Below are 19,154 nucleotides of genomic sequence, written 5' to 3'. Positions count from 1 at the left end.
TCCTACAGCACAATTCAGGGTCCACTCTGGACTCCCGGCTCTTGTGGAATTCACAGAGGCTTCCCTGACTGAGACACGCGGTCATCATCCATCACTGGGGGGAACAGGACGTCTACGGAGGACTGTTGGTCAGTGTCAATCGCAACAACAGGGGCACATACTCTTTGATTTCACCTCTGGGAGTGTGTCCTACACTCATGTGTCAACATGGCCCCCGGGGGGACAGTGCACAAGGCCACTCACTACAACACTAACAGTAAAGGGGCAGAAATACTACAAACACCTGTCCAGTAAGGGCTTGGCTGAAAAAGTCCTGGATGTTCCCCTGTACAGTACTTACCATGTGCCTTTAAAATTAAAAAAAAAAATTACGTATTTATTTGATAGAGCGCGAGCTCGCACACACAAGCAGGGGGAGCAGGAGAGGGAGAAGCAGGCTCCCTGCTGATCAAGGAGCCCCATGTGGGACTTGATCCCAGGACTCTGGGATCATGACCTGAGCTGAAGGCAGACGCTTCATCAACTGAGCCACCCAGGTGTCCAACTATGTGGCTTAAAAAAAAAATATTTTATTGGAAGAGAGAGAGAGAGCACAAGTAGAGGGAGGGAGGGGCACAGGGAGAAGCAGACTCCTCGCTCAGCAGGGGACCCGTCGTGGAACTCGATCCGAGGACCCGGAGATCATGATCTGAACTGAAGGCAGACGCTTAACCGGCTGAGCCACCCAGCAGTCCCACTATACAGCTTTTTGTAAAAAGACTAAAAACACTGTCTCGGAATTTCCAGAAACCCGAGTAATGAAAGTAAGGTGCAGAATGGTGTGTCTGAGATATTACCTAGTATGGAAAAAAGAATAGATATTTGTTCTCTGCATTAGTAACCTCAGCCAACAAGCAATGCCATGGTTATGCTGGTGGGAGTGGTAGATAAGATATGTTCTCTTCTATGGCGAAAGGACCTCACGGGGGTGATTAACCAGAGGACCTTGAGATGGGGAGCTTCTTCCGGATGACCCGAGTGGGCCCCGTGTAATCACAGGGTTCTGTAAAGGGAAGGGAGGTAAGAAGGCCAGAGGAAGAAGGAGGGAGCAAGGGGAGGAAAGGCCACGTGATGGGCTGTATGCCAAGGAATGCTGGAAACCTCTAGAAACTGGAAAGGCAGGGAACGGGTTCTCCCCTGGAGCCTTTAGAGGGACCAGCCGCTGCTGACATCTTGATTTTAGCCCCGTGAAACTCTGGACTTCTGACCTCCAGAGCTGTAAGAGAGGAATTTTTTGTGTTTGAAGCCACAGCTTGTGGTCATACAATTCCCCCATCTAAAATGTGCTATGCAGGGGGGCGCCTGGGGGGCTCAGTCAGTTGGACTGCCTTCCGCTCAGGTCACGATCTCAGGGTCCTGGGACCGAGCCCCACATCGGGCTCCTTGCTCAGCGGGAAGCCTGCTTCTCCCTCTCCCTCTGCCTGCTGCTCCCCCTGCTTGTGCTGTCAAATAAATAAAATCTTTTTTTTTTAAGATTTTATTTATTTATTTGACAGAGAGACAGCCAGTGAGAGAGGGAACACAGCAGGGGGAGTGGGAGAGGAAGAAGCCGGCCCCCAGCAGAGGAGCCTGATGTGGGGCTCCATCCCAGAACGCCGGGATCACGCTCTGGGCTGAAGGCAGACGCTTAATGACTGAGCTACCCAGGCGCCCCAAATAAATAAAATCTTAAAAAAAACCAAGATGTGCTATTTGGTGGTTTTGGGTATATTACGTTATTTTTAAAAATTGTGGGAAAATAGAGTTGACAAAAATTGGCCATTTTTGGCATTTTTAAGCATACAGTTTTGTGGCATTAATCACATTCACAAGGTTGTGCAAAACTGGATATCTGTAAGCAAAAGAGTGAAGCCGGACCCTCACCTTATTCTCTATGTGCAAAGTAACTCAAAGTGGACCCCTGATGCTTTTTATAGAGGACCTAGTTAAAAATATAAAAGAGAGAGAGAAATAAGATGGGCTCTCCCCAGGGTGTCTGAGAAACTTGAGGGCTCATGTCCCTGTGGGCCTCTTTCTCCTTTTCTAAGCGAGCTCCATGCCCAGCGCGGAGCCCAATGTGGGGCTTGAACTCACAACCCTGAGATCAAGACCTGAGCTGAGATCAAGACCCTTGGGGCGCCTGGGTGGCTCACTCGTTAAGCATCTGCCTTCGGCTCAGGTCATGATCCCAGCGTTCTGGGATCGAGCCCCGCATCTGGCTCCCTGCTCAGTGGGAAGCCTGCTTCTCCCTCTCCCACTCTCCCTGCTTGTGTTCCCTCTCTTGCTGGCTGTCTGTCAAATAAATAAATAAACTCTTAAAAAAAAAAAAAAGTCAGACCCTTAACTGGCTGAGCCACCGGTGCCCCCCCTCCCCCCGTCATTCAGGTTCTTGCTCCCATACCTCTGGTTCTGTCCCACATGCCAAAAGTCCACACAAAGTCAGCCCCTCCCCAATTCCTGCAAAAGACCTCCCTTGCACACAGCTATTCAAGGTGTAATAAATTAACTTTAATAAAGGATTTGGGGCTGGGGATGGACAAGGGTTTATGTAGCAGCAATGCCTCCCTGACGCCGTGGAGCCCTATGGGCCTTGCCACCCCCTCACTCCTCGCATTCTTCTCTGTTCACTCTCTCCCCTCCATCCAGCGCAGGTCCCAAGAACTTGTGTTCTCTTACACGGCAGCTCATGCCTCAGGATCGAGTTTAGTGTCCTGGCCCACGGTCTTAGTTTCTGTCAAGTACTTCCCCATATTTCTCGCTGTAAGAGGAATTCTGGTGCCTGCTCCCGAGATCGGAGTTCCTTATAAAGGAAACGGATCCGTTGCACCTGAGCAATCTGCCTCCCGGACCTTGGGCTATATCCTCCCTGGTCTGAGGGCTGTCCGTGTGGTTTGCACAGCCGTCGCTTTCGCTCCCCCAGGATCTCTTCCTCCTTGTTTGGGACACTTTGCTTTCCTCGGTGGGTGACTGGCTCCCATTCTCCAGGGTCCTGTCAGGCCCAGCACGCTGGCTACACATGCTGTCCCGGGACCTGAGTCTTGGCAGAAGGTGCCAGGATCTTACATCCTTCAAGTGCACGACTGCCATTGTTTTTGCTCCTCGGACAGCGCTGAGCGGCTGAGCACCAGCCTTGGGTTCTCTTCGGGACAAGGGTCTGTGGCTCTTTCTTGTAACCACAGGGATGCCACAGATAAAGAGATTTAGAAGCTCCAGGTCAGAGGTCGAATTCTTACAAAAGTTCTCTGGCAGTTGGAATAGTCTGTGTGGCCCCACAAGGCAGGAAAGGGTTAATCTTGCCCAAAGGGAGATTGCGCCCTTTGCCCCTGGCTCTGGGAGGTGGCCCCTAAGCCCTTGGAGTGTCTTGGCTGATAGGAGTCTTCGTCTGGGGCTCTGGGCTGCCCCAGAGTCCATGCTAACTGTGTGATTCGTGGCGGGGCCCTGACCTGGGGCGGTGCTGGAGACTAAGGTCAGCTCCATGGCTGGTGACCAGGTCTGCAATGATGCGCCCCCGATAAACACCCTGGAAACCGAGCTCAGGTGAGTGTCTCTGGTTGGCAGGACTCTGCGTGTTGTCACATATCATTGCTGGAAGAAATCAGTGCTGTCTGTGCAACTGAGCTGGTGCCCGGTCTCTCCCGGATGGTGCCCCACGTGGACCGTAACCTCTGCTGTTCATAGTAATAAACCGTAACCGTGAGCACAACGGCTTCCCTGAGTGCTGCGATTCCTTCCAGCGAATGACTGCTCCTGAGAGGGGTCATGGGGGCACTGAACTTGCACCTGTCACTGCGTTGCAGGGCAGGGGGGACATTCTTGAGGTCTGGCATGAGAAGGGTGGCCAGTCTCTTTGGAGGGAGACTTCATCCCCTGGGGCTAGGAGCCAGCTGCGAGGGCCATGTCCTCCCCAGCCCCAGTCTCTCTCTCCAACCGTCCTGGCGCTGTCACCTGGTGCTCTCTCGGTGGATCCTGGGAAGAGCTGACATTGGTGTCCACAACCGTATAGGAGACATACTAGAAGGCAGATATTCAAACTTTAGCCTCAGGGCCCTTCCCAAAAGAATCTGCCCCCTGGAGCCCAGCACGCGAAGAGCTGCAGTCCTGTCCCCTCCCCTCTCCTCTCCTTGGAGGTCAGGGCGGTGCTTCCTCAGTTGCTCTTAGCCCAAAGACCCAGAAGTGATCGGGGCAGCATTTCTTAAGGTGGGGTCATAAGTGGGGAGGGAAGGGGCACCTATGGAAATGCAGATCCCCAGCACAGACCCACCAGACCAGATGCTCAGGGCACAGGGCCTGGGAACTTGCATTTTTAGGAAACTTTTCAGGACAGTCTGCCCAGCAGGAAAGGTTGGGAACCATGGCTGGAGGCATTTGGAGAAAAAAATTCAGGACCTGGCTCCTGCCACCGTGCTGGGGTTTGGTTAAGTGCTGCAGATGCCCAGAGATGCCTGTCCCCTCCCTGGGAATGTCCAGGCAACGAGTCTGTGGTCCGTGCAGGCCCCCACACCCTCCTCAGCCCCACCGCCACACTTACGCCATTAGCAGAGGAGCTGTGTTGGTCCCGACCTAGGGAAAGAGGAGGAGAAGTTTCAGGAATGAATGACAGTGCTGGAAAGCATGGCGAGAGGACACATGCGGGTGGCAGAGCCCCTTGAATTCTCAGCGCCAGCTCTGCTATTGACACGGGGCGTGGGGCACTCCCCACAGTGGTTATTTGTAAAGCAGGACTGGGGTATAAGTCTCACCCAGTATAAATAAATATTCATTCAGCATGGATTCTGGAACCTGATAGAAGCTTTCAAATCCCAGCTCTGTCCTTTAGGAGCTGTCCGACCTTGGGCAATGGACACTCTGTACCTCAGTTTCCTCAACCATCCATCAGGGATTTATTCAGCAAATAGGAAACGTCCGCTTTGCTCCAGGTGTCTTCTGGGCGCTGGAGATACAGCTGTGAGCAAAACAGCCCCAAATCCCTGCTCTCACGGAGCTCGTACTAACCGCAGCAGTGGTACCGGCAGCAGTAATCAGAGCCTTACGTACGCACAGCGCGTGGCTTACGATGGGCCAGATGCTGCGCTAAGTGATTCACCTGTATGACTGGGTACAGCTACTCCCATTTCACAGAGGAGGAAACTGAGTCAGAGAGAGTAGGTCATTTGCCCTTGACGACATGATTACTAAAGCAGTAGAATGGAGGCCCAGACACAGGCAGTCTGGCTCCGGAGATGCCATGCTTGGCAAACACTTCGCCAAGTGCCTCCTGTGTGCCCAGCCCGGTGGTCGGCATGACCTTCACAGTTCTGGCTCTGCCCTCCTGGGGATCACAGTTCGCTGCAGAGACAGACGAGTCCCCACAGAGTGGTGTGTCCCAGAGTGGGCAAGGGTTGGGGTGGGGAAGCCCAGAGCAGGTGCTTGGCTCACTCTGGGAGATCGGGGAGGGCTTCCTGGAGGAGGAGGCCTCCAGCTGGGATGTGAGGAGGCAGTTTTGTTTAGGGGTTGAGGGAACAAGCTTTGTAGTCAACAGAACTGCCCTCTCCTCCTGACTTTGGGGCTGTGTGCCCATTGGCAGACCTCCTCTCTGCGAGCAAACATTTCCTCATCTATACAGCGGGGCTCACTGCTCGGCGTGCAGAAAGTGCTCGGCAAAACGAAGCTCTTCTGCAGCTCTTCTCATGAAGCCAAAGGACTTCACCAGAAGGAGCCGTGGGGAGGGTGATCCAGGCAGGGGAACAGCCTGTGCGGAGCCCTTCAGTCACGAGCATCAGGCCCTTAGGGCTGGGATTAGGATGTCCGCTGCTGCCCCTACTCCCTAAACATTTGTAAAAAGTCATCAACGTTCCAATGAGCAGGATTTTCTGAACTTAGTGGCCTCCTGTGTAACATGGGGGAAGCTCACGGTACTGAGGATTCAGCGGGAGGCTGCCGTACAAGGGGCTGACTCTAGATCATGGCAGGGGGTCAAGTGTGGCCCCATTCGCCGCTGATATGCCAGAGAGGAGGGACTCACGGGGGCGTCTGAACAGCCGGAAATAAATCAGGGACACCAGCAGGGCCACACCGACCACGACTCCCACCACAGTCAGGATAATGATGCTCACAGTGGACCAGCCTGGTTGTAGCACCTGGTTGGAAGGTTCTTCTGGAAGAGAAGCGGCAAGCACGGTTAGGTTCAGAGGCTTCTGGGGTCTTCACCTGCCCCCAAAACATTACTCCTCATCCTTTAAGGAAGCTACCACTCTGCCTCTCCTGGTCATGGTTCAGGGGGGCTTAACCCTGCCCTCTGGTTCCTAGGATGGGACTCTGACCCAGGCCTGGCCAGTCAGAGCATTCTGTTCTCCCTGTTGCGATCAATTCATGGGGTGCTGGGACCCCAGCAAAGCCAGTGACAGTCAGCCCTGGGACTTCGGCTAGAGCTACTGAAAGTGGTGTATTCTTTCCCCTGGGATTACTGAACGGGTGAGACGGGAGGCTGTAGCTGCCGAGGGACATCTCCCCTCCCTGAGGATGCAGAGAAAAGCAGAGACACGAGATGTAAAGGAAAGTTCCTGGGTGTCACTGTTGGAGTATCTGGATCCAGCCGTACCTGAAGGTGCATTTTCAATAAAGTCCCATTTTTGCTTAGACTATTTTGAACTGTGCTTCTATCACTTGCGATCGATAAAGACTCCTGCCTCATATGCTTGGAAAGGCCTTTCTGAGTCCCTGGGGACAAGCCTCACACAGCCACCCAAGCCTGGGTTTGCAGAGGGGGTGTTTCCAAGAGGCTGCACAATGGTTCCAATGGTACAGATGGCGAATTAATGGAGAGGAAAGCTGACTCCACTGGTCCTTTCATGAGGGGGATTAGGGGAAGGATGGGAGTCAGAAAGCATTCTTGTGTCTGAGGACTCCCATAACCAGGAACCACCTCCAAACTCCCCCCTCAGAGGGAATCCTGCTGTGACCTCCTCCTTCGGTCCCTCTGTGCTTGCCACCCAAAGGGCTCCTCACCTCTGACCTGGATGGTCAGTTCTGCCTGGCCAGTCCCTAGGGCGTTGGTGACACGGCAGATGAAAGTCGTGTTGATGGACTTGTCCACGGTCTGGATCAGGAGCTGCGAGTTCTGGGCCACAGCAGAGGGTGGCAGGGACCCATTGGTCCTGGCAGAGACAGAAGGGGGAGGAAGCGGCAGGTGTGAGCCCTCACATGTACTCATGCCATCTCTGATCTCAGTGGAGAGCACCCCTGGAATTTCCTGACTCTTCCTCTCATACCCATATCCCACCTATCAGCAGGTGCCGGCCGCCCCATCTCCAAAACCTCTCCAGACTCCAACCACTCCACAGGCCTCCCTGGCCACCACCCCAGGCCGATCCCCCTGCTCCCGGGCCGCCGCGGCCACCTTCTCACAGGGCTCCCTGCCTCTGCCCCATCCCTCTCTGTCCCCACGTGCAGCGGCTGGTGAGATTTTGTTAGAACTAACTTGTTCACACCCCTTCACTCTTCAGAGTCCGCCCGTGGCTCCCGCCTCACGCAGTGTCAACCCAAAGTGCTTACGTAGCCACAGACCCCAAGCGCTGGCTGCTGACACCGTCAACCACACTGTCTGTGACTCTCCCCTTTGCTCTGTGTCCACGGTGGCCTCCTTGTTGATCTTTGAACACTCCCACCACAGGGTCTTTGCACACGCCGTTCCCTCTGCCTGGAATGCTCTTCCCCTGGGTACGTGCCCAGCTCATCCTCCCTTCCTGCAGGCCTCTGCTCAGACGTCACCTTAGCGACACCTTTCTTGGCTGCCCGATTTCAACTGCAACGCCCTCCCCACCCCAGCCCATCCCACCCCACCCCGCTTTACCTCTTCCACAGCCTTTATCCCCATCTGACGCGCTACTAACTTCCCATCGTTATTTTGTTTGTTTCCCTCCCCCACTAGAGTGGAAGCCCCAGGAGGGGAGGGGATTGGGTCTGCTTTATTTACCAGGGCATGTTGGCCCGTGCGATCTGGCACACAGCAAGCAGTCAAAGCACTTCGGTTTAGTGGACACAGAAGACGCAAGCATCCTGCACGGCCGGGCCAGAGCCGGCACAGAAACCCAGCCCTGTGGCTCACGAGCCTGGATCATGGCGCTCTGACGCCGGACAGGAGGGGCGTCTGCCAACACCACCGGAAGGAACACCTTTGGCCGCGATTCCTCTGACTGACCGTAGAGACGCGGCTATGGCTATCCACATGTGCGTGGGTGCAAGCGGGACGCGAGCCCCGTATCCCACGTTCAGGGGTGGTTAAATAATTGGCAGCATGCGCATCGGACGGAATGGGATCCCAGCAGCACTGGAAAGGGGGCTGTGGGGACTCTGACGTGCCTAACAGGTGAAAGACGGATGGATGGGGAGAGGGACGGACTGATGGACGCGAGAGGGCAAATCCAGTAAAAGGTGAGCGGGAGAATCCGCGGGGTGGGTTCTTGAGAGCTCACTGGGGAAGTCTCACGTCTTTTCTGTATGTCTACTGATCACCTGATGAAATGCTGGGGCAGATGGGGACGGGGATCTACGTGCTGTGAGGCGGGAAGGCGACCCTGAGATAGAGGGCAGGTTTCAAGACGGTGCCCGTGGCACGGCTTTTGTTGAGAAGCGTAGAGAATAAAACACGGGGGGGGGGGGCATATAACAAACGGTAACGGCGGATATTTCTGGACACTTGACTTCGTCTTATTTTCTTCCTTTTGCTCATAACCGGATTGTCTAAAGCTTCTACAATGGCCATAAATTATTTTGTAATAAGAACAAAAGCCCGATACGGATTGTGTAAAACCATCCATCCCTTTGCCTTTTCCTGTCCCCCCTCTTCACCCTGGCCTTGGTACGAATCTGAGGAAATCTGAGTGCTCTGCGCCTCGGCTTCCTCACCTAGAGAATGGGGACAGCACCCGCTCCGCCAGAAGTGACTGAGTGGCTTACACGAGGTGACCGGGGAGGTGGGGTGGCCCAGCTCAGAGGTTAAGAGGATCGGTTTGGAGCCACATGCCGATTTGAGAGTCACTTTTGTACCCTTGTGGTCGTGGGACCCATGCAGATGATGGCACCTACTGGGGCCCAACTTATCTTCAACCTCGGGCACGGTGACGGTGCGGCCCGTGCCCGGAGTGTGGGGGTCACACAGGGTGAGGCGACCACTGGCACACCGCAGACAACTGAAAAGAGCAGGTGTAATGGTGACCCTGCACTAAACCCCCTCATAAACTGTGCACACAAGACAGAAATTTTACTGGGGCCTAAAGCTGACTTCTCTCTTTTTACTTTCTTGTACCTGCCTCCTCCCTCAGACCCAAGAGTCCTGCCCCTGGCCCCCTCCTCCCTCAGACCAAGGAATCAGGCCCCTAGTCCCTCCTCCCTGACGCAGGAGCGCAGGCCCCCAGCCCCCTCCTCCCTCAGACCAAGGAATCAGTCCCCTAGTCCCTCCTCCCTGACGCAGGAGCGCAGGCCCCCAGCCCCCTCCTCCCTCAGATCCAGGGGTCCAGGCCCCCAGCCCCCTCCTCCCTCAGATCCAGGGGTCCAGGCCCCCAGCCCCTCCTCCCTCAGACCCAGGGGTCCAGGCCCCCAGCCCCTCCTCCCTCAGATCCAGGGGTCCAGGCCCCCAGCCCCTCCTCCCTCAGATCCAGGGGTCCAGGCCCCCAGCCCCTCCTCCCTCAGATCCAGGGGTCCAGGCCCCTAGCCCCCTCCTCCCTCAGATCCAGGGGTCCAGGCCCCCAGCCCCTCCTCCCTCAGATCCAGGGGTCCAGGCCCCCAGCCCCTCCTCCCTCAGATCCAGGGGTCCAGGCCCCCAGCCCCTCCTCCCTCAGATCCAGGAGTCCTGGCCCCCGGCCCCTCCTCCCTCAGACTCGGGAGTCCAGGCCCCCAGCCCCTCCTCCCTCAGACCCAGGGGTCCAGGCCCCCAGCCCCCTCCTCCCTCACACCCAGGAGTCCAGGCCCCCAGCCCCCTCCTACCTCACACCCAGGGGTCCAGGCCCCCGGCCCCCTCCTCCCTCAGATTCGGGAGTCCAGGCCCCCAGCCCCCTCCTACCTCACACCCAGGGGTCCAGGCCCCCGGCCCCCTCCTCCCTCACACCCAGGGGTCCAGGCCCCCGGCCCCCTCCTCCCTCACACCCAGGGGTCCAGGCCCCCGGCCCCCTCCTCCCTCACACCCAGGGGTCCAGGCCCCCGGCCCCCTCCTCCCTCACACCCAGGGGTCCAGGCCCCCGGCCCCCTCCTCCCTCACACCCGGGAGTCCTGGCCCCCGGCCCCTCCTCCCTCACACCCGGGATTCCTGGCCCCCGGCCCCTCCTCCCTCAGACCCGGGAGTCCAGGCCCCCGGCCCCTCCTCCCTCAGACCCAGAAGTCCAGGCCCCCAGCCTCTTCTCCCTCAGACCCAGGAGTCCAGACCCCCAGCCCCCTCCTCCCTCAGACCCAGGAGTCCAGGTCCACCCAGGACTCACGTGCTCCAGTCATAGCCTGTGGGCTCCGGTTTGCTGCGGACGTCACAGCTCAGGGTGGCCTCACTGCGGCCGAGGTACCAGTTGTCATCGTAGCCGGAGATGGAGACCTCGGGGGGGTCTGAGGGAAACAGACACACAGGCTCAGAGACAGGGACCCTTCAGAGAGGCCTAAAGATACATGGGATCATGTCATAATGAGAAAAGGACTCAATGGGTTTCAGGAACAGCCCAAGACAGAGAGGCCTGTGAGGAGTCTGGGGCAATGGATTCCCCCAGAGAACAGAAGGCCAGGAGTCCTCGGCACGGTGGGAGGTAGCAGGGTGCTGAGGTGGCTTCTGGGGACCTGTTTCTCTCTAGTCATTTTCCCGGGTAGCCAGATCCTGGCATGCCATGGGTGTCCTGTGAGAAAAGGCCTCTTAGATGCTCATAGCACACGGGAGCATATTCAAGGCTCTGACAAGTCCTGCCGGGAAGAATCCTGGATGACCCTGCTTCAGCCCCTGTTTATCCATCCCAAATGTGATCGACAGGGAAGACTTTTCAAAGTCCCCAAGGGGAGGGCCAATGAGACAGCGTGGTTTTTTTTTATGGGGAGGAGCCAGGGTTGATCCCCTCCTCCCTCAGACCCAGTGGCAATATTGAGGGTGTCCAGGGTAGACAGTGCCTGAGGGAATCAGTGTAGCAACTGGCCAGGAGGGAGTAATCATATGGCCAGTGTAGACGATGGTAAGGCAGTGCAGCAAGTGGACAAAGGAGTTGGTGTAGACAACACAGGAAACAGTGTAGTGATGCGGGCAAGGTCCGTGTAGACAGCTGCCTAGGGAAGCAGGCAGAGGCCGTGTGTGTAGGCCAGGTTCAAGGGAGCCGGGAGAGACAGTGTGGGGTGTCGGTGTAGACAGAGGCCGGGAGAGCCAGGGGACACAAGCCGGGGTGCAACGTTGCCTGTGGCCTCAGAAGCTGGGTACAGACAATGAAAGCCAGTGGTCGTGGTCCGGGGGGCCCGTGTAGGCAATGTGGGGGTGGTGGTGGAGACAGTCGGGTAGCGGCCCTTGTCCTTGCACACATTCGGGGGGCACTCACAAGGCACATCGAGAGTCAGGGGCAGCAGGACGGGCCCCTCCAAGCTCTCATGTTCCACTCTGCAGGTGACAGTCTTGCCATCTGCTTGGCTTGAGGGTATTAAGGTTAAGAGGCTGGTGACGGTGAACGTGCCAGGCAGGTGTCCCGGCACCTGGCTCTCGTTGGCCTTCTCATCCAGGTGTGGCCAGGAGATCTTGGCGGGCGGGCGACCCTCACTGGAGACGCAGCAGGCCACGGGCACAGGCTCTGGGCTGAGCGGCCTGAGCGGGACCTCCTCCGTCTTGACCTCGTTCTCCGGCTGGGCTGCGGACGGGAGCAAAAGGGACTGGTCAGTCCTCGCCTGCGGTCTCTCCACAAATAGCACCGCAGCAGAGGGGCGCAGCTAGGTGAGCGCGCCGGAGGGCCGGATTCAAGTCCCGGCTCTGATCCTGAGCTGCGGCTTTGGGCATGTCTGTGCTCAGTGTCTTTGTCTGTCAACGGGAGAGAATGATAGGATCACAAGCGAGGAGAATATCAGGTAGAGCGCCTGAGATGGTACTTGGCGCATAATAAGTGCTCAGTAAATGCTATGATTACTGGGAATTGAATACATGGTCTGGCTAGAGGATGGGCAATGTTGGGGACCCAGCAATGCCTGAGGCAGCCCCAGGCCCTGGCTCAGGGGATACACAGTCCAAGGGGAAGACAGATTTGCCCAGACAGCGGTAACCCAGAGTGGGCAAGGCTGCGACGGGGGAGCCCAGAAAGGGGTGCCCCAGTGTTGGGGGAGTGATGAAGGAGGGCTTCATGGAGGAGAGGAGGGCTGAGCAGTGCTCTGGAGGTTGAGAAGGGAAGACAGGCTCGAGGCCACTCAGTTCTATGGCACAGAGCTGGGCTTTCACAGGAGGTCTGACTCCAAACCTATCGTGTGACCACCTCTTCATTATTCTGGTGATTCCCAAACCTGGGGCTCCGCTTGGTTCCTTCTTCATTATTACTTGTTACTGTAGTGTTATTATGGGCTGGAGATTTCTCTTACATTTGACTCACTGGTTGTGGGGTTTTTTTTGGGGGGGGGAGATAAAATACTGGTAGTTTTCATTTTACATAAAATTTCCAAAACAATGATTATACAGTATAACAGGCATCTGCCATGAATAGGTTATTCATGGAAATTTTAAGTTAAAATCAGCTTCTAAATTTAAATTAGTCATCTCTGGCTAATGAAGAGAAAAAACAAATCACAGGTGCTGGGAATAATCTAGATTATCTCATTTTCCCCAGCTGTTGAAGCCCATTTCCTTGATCACTTGGGCTTCAGGTCAATTTATTTTGCTTTTCCTGACTTGTACTTCACTGGGCCCTTCTGAGGGATTTCACAGCTGACCTCAGCCTCATGCGCTTTTCAACGCATTATTTTATTTTATTTTGTTTTATTTTATTTTATTTTATTATTTTATTTTATTTTATTTTATTTATTTTTAACACATTATTTTATAATTTGCAAAACGCCGTTGCATTTTATTCGCAATCGGAACACTCCCCGCTCCCAATGTACCGGCGAGGAGGCAGCAAAGAACATGACTCCCTGGTGTAGATGTTCCCTCCCAGCCCTAACAGATGAATATTTTAAAAGGCGTGGCATCAAAATCTCAGCGTTCCCTTTCTCTGATGGGTCTCATCAGCTTTTATAAAAATAAAACAAAAGGCATAAGCAAGGCTTAGGGGCTCGCTGCAATTCAACACCTTTCTTTCTAGTTAATGTGCAGTGAGGAGGGTTGGTCCGGGTCTATGTTGGCACGGAGTTGGGGAGGGATTCATTCCAGACACGAAAAGCTGTGTTTCCAGTTGCTTCTGATTCACCGAGGGGATCACAGCGGATGCTCTCGAATGTGGCCCACAGCCCAAGAGAAGCTCTCACAAAATTAAGGAGGTGGATTAATTTTTTTTTTCATCCGCTGCTCGAGATTTCCCAGCTGTTACTAAGATACCTAGCACGCTGACACTGTGAGCCCCACCACCATCTCCTATCATGCTGGCCTCCTCGGGTTCACGGCCAGCGCCCCGGGATGCCTCCAAAAAGGACGTTTACTCTGGTTCTCGCGCTTTGGTGGCCTCGGGTGTCTGTGGCCCACTCTAAAGCAGTCAGGAAGGGTCCAGCCCCCAGGGCTAGACCCTCTCTCCTCTTGGACTACCTGGCTTGGTAGATTGCTATCAGAGGCGTCCTGCCCGGGAGTACCAGAATATTCGATTCAAGAATTTGATAATGAAAATGTTCTGGTGCCAATCCTGTGACCACAGCATTAGGATGACTTGTTCGTATTCCTCTGAAATCAGGTATGGTCTGATCATGTAGTAGCATGGGTCCACCCTATTTCTGCTCTACTAAAAAAAAAAATAAATAAATTTTTTTTTTTTTTTTTTTTGAGAGAGAGATGGCATCAGTGAGGCTTGCACAGGGGTGGGGTGGGGGCAGAGGGAAAGAGAGACTCCCAAGCAGGTTCCATGCCCAGCATGGAGCCTGACTCGGGGTTCGATCTCACGACCCCGAGATCATGACCTGAGCCGAAATCAAGAGTCAGACGCTCGACGGACTGAGCCACCCAGGTGCCCCTCTGCTCTACTAAACTTCTGGCTGCAGTCAGAGAAGATGATATCTCAGCTTCAGAGATATCAAACTCCAACTTTTTCCACCTTTCCAATAGGTCTTCCGTGCTCTCTTGGGTTGTGCTGGTCACACATCTAACCACGCCGGAAGTACCACGTAGCCGTTTAAGAGCTTCCCGGGCGTGGCACAGCTGCATCTTCAGTGTCAAGTGTGCCACTGAGATCCACCAAAACCGCTTTGAACCCACAGCGAGCTGCCATCCTTCATTCCCCCCACTCCGTCCTCAGCAAAGGCTCTGCTAACAGGAAAGTCAGCACGGCGACCTCGAATCCAGCCCAGGGCACCAGTGAAGCAGCCGCTAGATGCCAGGAACTGGGCCCAGGGCCGCTCACGGGTTCTGAGCTACCTGCATCCCGAACTGTGAAGACCTGAAGTCCCAGATTTGCTGAAATGCCAAGTGCTGCCTTTGGCTGGGTGCTGTGGGCACCTTTCCAAGCACTTAACGGTACGGGAGTCCGTTTCGCAAGGCCTGGATCAGATCCCTGCCTGCGAACGGTAAGTATGCATCAGCTCTTACTAATCCTCATAGGGATCTCTACTTCACAGAGCCATAGGGACTTACTCAATTGCTAAGAGGAAATGTTCTGTCATATTCTCCCTGGTGCTCCGGAACATGACTCATGAGTCCATGACAATACCTGCGGGGCATCTGGGCCCCAGGCGGGGGGGGGGGGGGGAGCCTCCCGTACTGGGTGTCAGAATGGCCCTCTTTCCTGTCTGTGTATTTCAACTCTCCCTTCCTACCAAGGCGAGTAACAATGATTGACAGCCATCAGGAGCTCACAGGGGCCTCTGTTCTAAGGGTCGGCTGGATCAACTCCTGAGACCCTCAGGACAGCTTTCTGAGGGCAACACTATTGTTACTAACCGTATTTTATAGGTGAGGAAAGGAGAATCAGAGATGAAAGCATTTGCCAAGCAGGTGGTAGCCAACTGGGATGCAAACCCTGGCCTCCCCCCTTCCCAGGCCCCTGCGAGGGCTCTCGCTGTCTCCCCCCTTCCTACCGGCCACCCCCATGCTCTGCACTCAGTCTGCAAGATCTTCACCTTACTGTCCAGGATCCCAACTCTTCCTAGCCTCCAGCTCCTTCCCCCGACCCCCCATCTCCTCCTTTTGTCCCCACAGAATCTCCCCGCTCCATCCCTGCGTCTCCTCCGCCCCCCTCAGCCCTCCACCCCCCCGCAGCTCTCTTCTGTCCCGCCTCCTCTGCTCACCGAGCACGCGGAGCCAGGTACGGGCGCTCCTGCTCCCCTCGGGGAACATGGCGAAGCGGCAGGTGTAGTTGGCTTCATCTTCGGCGCTCAACTCCCGCAGGGCCAGCGACCCGTCCCGCAGCTCCTCGCCCGGCCTGGCGGCCACAAACTCCAAACGGCCGGGCTCGGGGAAGCTGGGGCCCTGGGTGGGGTGGAAGACGGCCACGTTGAGGTCGTCCCCCGCCGCGTTCCGCCGCGTCCACGTCACCTGCGTCACACGCACCTCGTGCTCCAGCGGCTGCAGTTTGCAGGACAGCTCCACCGTGTCGCCCAGGCGGCCCCGCACCTGCGCGGGCGCCAGCACGCCGACCGTCCCGGTCCCTGCGGGGAAACGCGGGGCGGGTCAGACCTGGCGTCCGCGGTCCGGATGCCGAGGGGCGCCCGGGAAGGACCTCCCTGGAAAGGCTGGACGGGGTCGGGGTCGGGGCTACCCGGCCGCGTCTGCGCGCAGCTTCGCTGGGCTGTGATTACCGTATTTCCCCGATCTCGGCATCATCGCTGCTTTAAATTGTGGCCAATATTGTGGTTAAAAACTTAAATGTGTCATTTAAATCACTTTAAAGCGCACAGTTCCATGGCACTAAGTTGTGTATGTAACTATCGCGACTGTCTAGTTCCAGAACGTTTTCATCAGCTCAGTCGATGCCACTGTGACGCTGTCATTAACTTAAGCACCTCTGACTGAGGGTTAGAGACTAAACTCTTAAGTCTTAGAATCCATGAAATATGGTATTATTATTATTATTATTATTATTACTATGCATGGACCCCGATTGGGAGAAGGTTTGTAGGGGATCCTGGCACAAGAAGGGAGGCGATTATAACCCAAGGATTCTGGATCCCTTCCGATCCAAACCTTCATTCCGATCCGAACCTTCAGGCAGGTTACTTAACCTCTCTGATTCTTTTCCCTAGTTTGTAATGTGGGACTAATAACAGTTAACACTCACAGGCTGTTCTGAGTGCTTCACACATCTCTCAGCATTTAGTCCTTAAACAGCTCCTTAAGGCAAGCACTACCATCAGCCCCACTTTATAGACGGGGAAACCAAGGCGGAGGGTCACAGAGAGGGTAAATGGCAGAAGAGGGATTTGAGGGGGCGCCTGGGTGGCTCAGTTGTTAAGCCTCTGCCTTTGGCTCAGGGCGTGATCCCGGGGTCCTGGGATCGAGCCCCACATCAGGCTCCTCCGCTGGGAGCCTGCGTCTTCCTCTCCCACTCCCCCTGCTTGTGTTCCCTCTCTCGCTGGCTGTCTCTCTCTGTCAAATGAATAAATAAAATCTTTTAAAAAAAGATAAAGAAGAGGGATTTGAACCCTGCAGTCTGCACTTAGGAGTCTTGACCTCTAATCCACCAGGCTCCATATTAAAATCTTTCATCCTCAGGCCTCAGCACATAGTAGGTCAATATGTCTTGGCTCTTACTGCTATTAATAGACACAATGCTATCCATTCTTATTATTAATAATAAAGATACTGGAGAAGGTGGGAAAGAGGTAAGTTCTTTGAACCCCGGTCCTGCTACTCAGCAGCTGTGAGTCCGTGTGTAGGTGGTTTCACTTCTCTGAGTCTCAGTTTTGTCATCTGTAAATTGGGGATGGTTCTAGCATAATAGGGTTGCTGGATGGATGAGGCGATGAAATCTACATAGAGGGATTAACATGTGTCAATGACTCTGTCCTAGCGGACAGGGGTGCTGGGAGCGTGCTGTGTGGAGGAGGGCACGGTTTGGACACAGGCAACTGGGGAGTGGCGAGCATGTTAGCATGGGCTTGAATACCAGCTTGGCCACTGATGGGCTGCGTGGCTCTGGGCACGCGGTCTCCATCTCTGGTGCTTCTCATCCACCAGATGGCAGGTCTCCTCCCTGGCAAGGCTGCCATGAAGATGACATTGGGTGAAGTGTAATGACCACACTCAGGTACCCACTCTGTGTAAGACACTGAGCTGCTTCCTTACAAGTGGCCTCCTGCAACCCTCTCCACGGCCCCATGAGATGTGCGCTCGTGTTTTCATCCCCACTGGACAGAGAGGTCAGGTGCACCTCTGAGGGTCAAGCCACTTGCCTAGGTCTACCCTGCGCCCTGGCTCCCGGGCACCAGGCTCTCCTGTCCTGGTAGAGGGGGCTCTGGCCACTATTTTGGCTCACTCATTGGACCTGCTACTTCTTGCTGGTGCCTTGGGCAAGTTGCTTCCCTTCTCCATGCCTCAGTTTCCTCATCTGTAAATGGAGGTGACAGTGGGACCCATATTGGGAATCTCCTTAAGAGGTTTGGGTTGGTGGCTCTCTGTGAACTCCTCAAGCCTTGGGCCCCTCTTTTCTGGAGAAGTGCCCGGTGTTCTGGGAATCACCTTTTGGGAAATGCTGAGATGAGGGACTGTGGCTTCCCCAAGTCTGCATTCAGTATTAATATTGTTCATATGAATTATTATCATTATTGTTCTTACCGAGTGCATTCGACTTTGCTCAGCAGCCTCCCAAGACACAGTCTTACAAGGTAGGTAGAATCCCCACCCCACCTCCCTCCGCCATCCCCAACATAGTTTAGGTAGGCAGAGAGCTTAGGAAACTCTCCTGAGCTCACACAGGTATTAAATACCAAAAGCTGGTTTGAAACCAGGGCCATCTGACTTCAGAGCTGTGTCCCCAGGGCCTGGAACACTGTCTGACACATAGTAGGCGTTCAGTAAACGTGTGGGGAATGAACGCATGCATGCATGCATGAATGAATGGCCATCCCCTTAGAGCCGTCCATTTGGGGTCAGAAAGGGGAACGGGTTATGTGCCCCCACCCTCTCTGATGAAGTCAGCGGGCCCAGCCTGTTGGGGGGTCTGGCCACGGTGAGCAGTAGCGGGAGGTGAGGTGTCTGGGCAAGAGTCATTCATTCTCGGCTGTGGGCTGTGACTTCCCGAGGCTGACGGCTGTGCTCTAAGGAACTCTGGCAGATTTCTGGGAGGCTGAGGGCCCCTCCCCCACCCGGTTCCTCCAGCCCCGGAGCAGGCCGACCATCCTGCCAATGCCGAGGGAGAGAAGGAGCGGCGGCCGCCGCGCCGTGACGGCGGCGGTGGGGGGGTGTCACTCACCAGCTTCCGTGAGCACCCAGAGCAGCGACAGCAGTGGCAGCAGCAGCAGCGGCCACACCATACTGGGTTCCTCCGGCAGCTGGGTCGCCGTTCCGGACGAGCCTCCTTCCTGGTTTGCTGGGCTCCTTCTCCCTCGCCCTGTCGCCGCGGACTGGGAGCTACAGTCTATAATCCGCGGCACCCCAGCCGCAGCAGCGAACAGGCGCGTGGAAGTTCCCGATCTTCACCTCTAAATGGAGCCGGGGGAGAGGGCGGGGCGGGGCGGGGGGGGGGGCGGGGGGCTGCTTCCGCGCCTGCGCGGCGCCGCCGGAGACACCCTGGAAACAGCATAGCGGTGGGAGCGGCAGCCTGGAGATCTAGCGGGTGCTTTCTTCTTTTTGATCGAGGTGTAATAAACACATAGTGTATTAATTTCAGGTGTACAGTATAGTGATTCGACACTTGGATACATTTCTCGGTGCTCACCGGGACAAGTGTACTCTTAATCCCCCTCACCTGTTTTCCCCATTCCCCCCACCCACCTCCCCTCTGGCAGCCCCCAGTTCCTTCTCTGTATTTAAAAGCCTGTCCCGTTCCCCCACCGGTGTTCTGCTTCTTAAATTCCACCTAAGTGAAATAATTTGG

At 55.5% G+C, this 19,154-nt stretch overlaps 1 protein-coding gene and 1 pseudogene across 5 annotated transcripts; both read right to left on the bottom strand.

Annotated features, from left to right (window-relative positions):
* Positions 1-2,504: 2,504 nt before the first annotated feature.
* PVR (PVR cell adhesion molecule) lies at positions 2,505-18,793 on the bottom strand. 5 transcript variants are annotated; one of them, XM_044378188.2, is made up of 8 exons: positions 18,531-18,793; positions 15,409-15,768; positions 11,547-11,849; positions 10,467-10,584; positions 7,003-7,151; positions 6,020-6,148; positions 4,547-4,578; positions 2,505-4,029 (listed from the first exon to the last, which is right to left on the bottom strand). In XM_044378188.2, exons 1-8 carry the CDS (start codon positions 18,589-18,591, stop codon positions 3,892-3,894), a joined length of 1,290 nt encoding a protein of 429 aa, XP_044234123.2. In that variant the 5' UTR covers positions 18,592-18,793; the 3' UTR covers positions 2,505-3,891. The 5 variants fall into 5 exon arrangements, with proteins under 5 accessions (XP_044234123.2, XP_026337887.2, XP_044234124.2 ...); XM_026482102.3 differs by having other exon boundaries at positions 6,020-6,151; positions 18,531-18,788; XM_044378189.3 differs by having other exon boundaries at positions 6,111-6,151; positions 18,531-18,767.
* On the bottom strand, positions 13,091-13,897 carry LOC113243461 (haloacid dehalogenase-like hydrolase domain-containing protein 2; annotated as a pseudogene).
* Positions 18,794-19,154: the final 361 nt, after the last annotated feature.

The sequence above is a fragment of the Ursus arctos genome, unplaced genomic scaffold (assembly GCF_023065955.2).
Source record: "Ursus arctos isolate Adak ecotype North America unplaced genomic scaffold, UrsArc2.0 scaffold_19, whole genome shotgun sequence".
NCBI lineage: Eukaryota > Metazoa > Chordata > Mammalia > Carnivora > Ursidae > Ursus > Ursus arctos.
The sequence above is the reverse complement of the archived record's forward strand: the minus strand, read 5'-3'. Positions and strand labels throughout refer to the sequence as shown.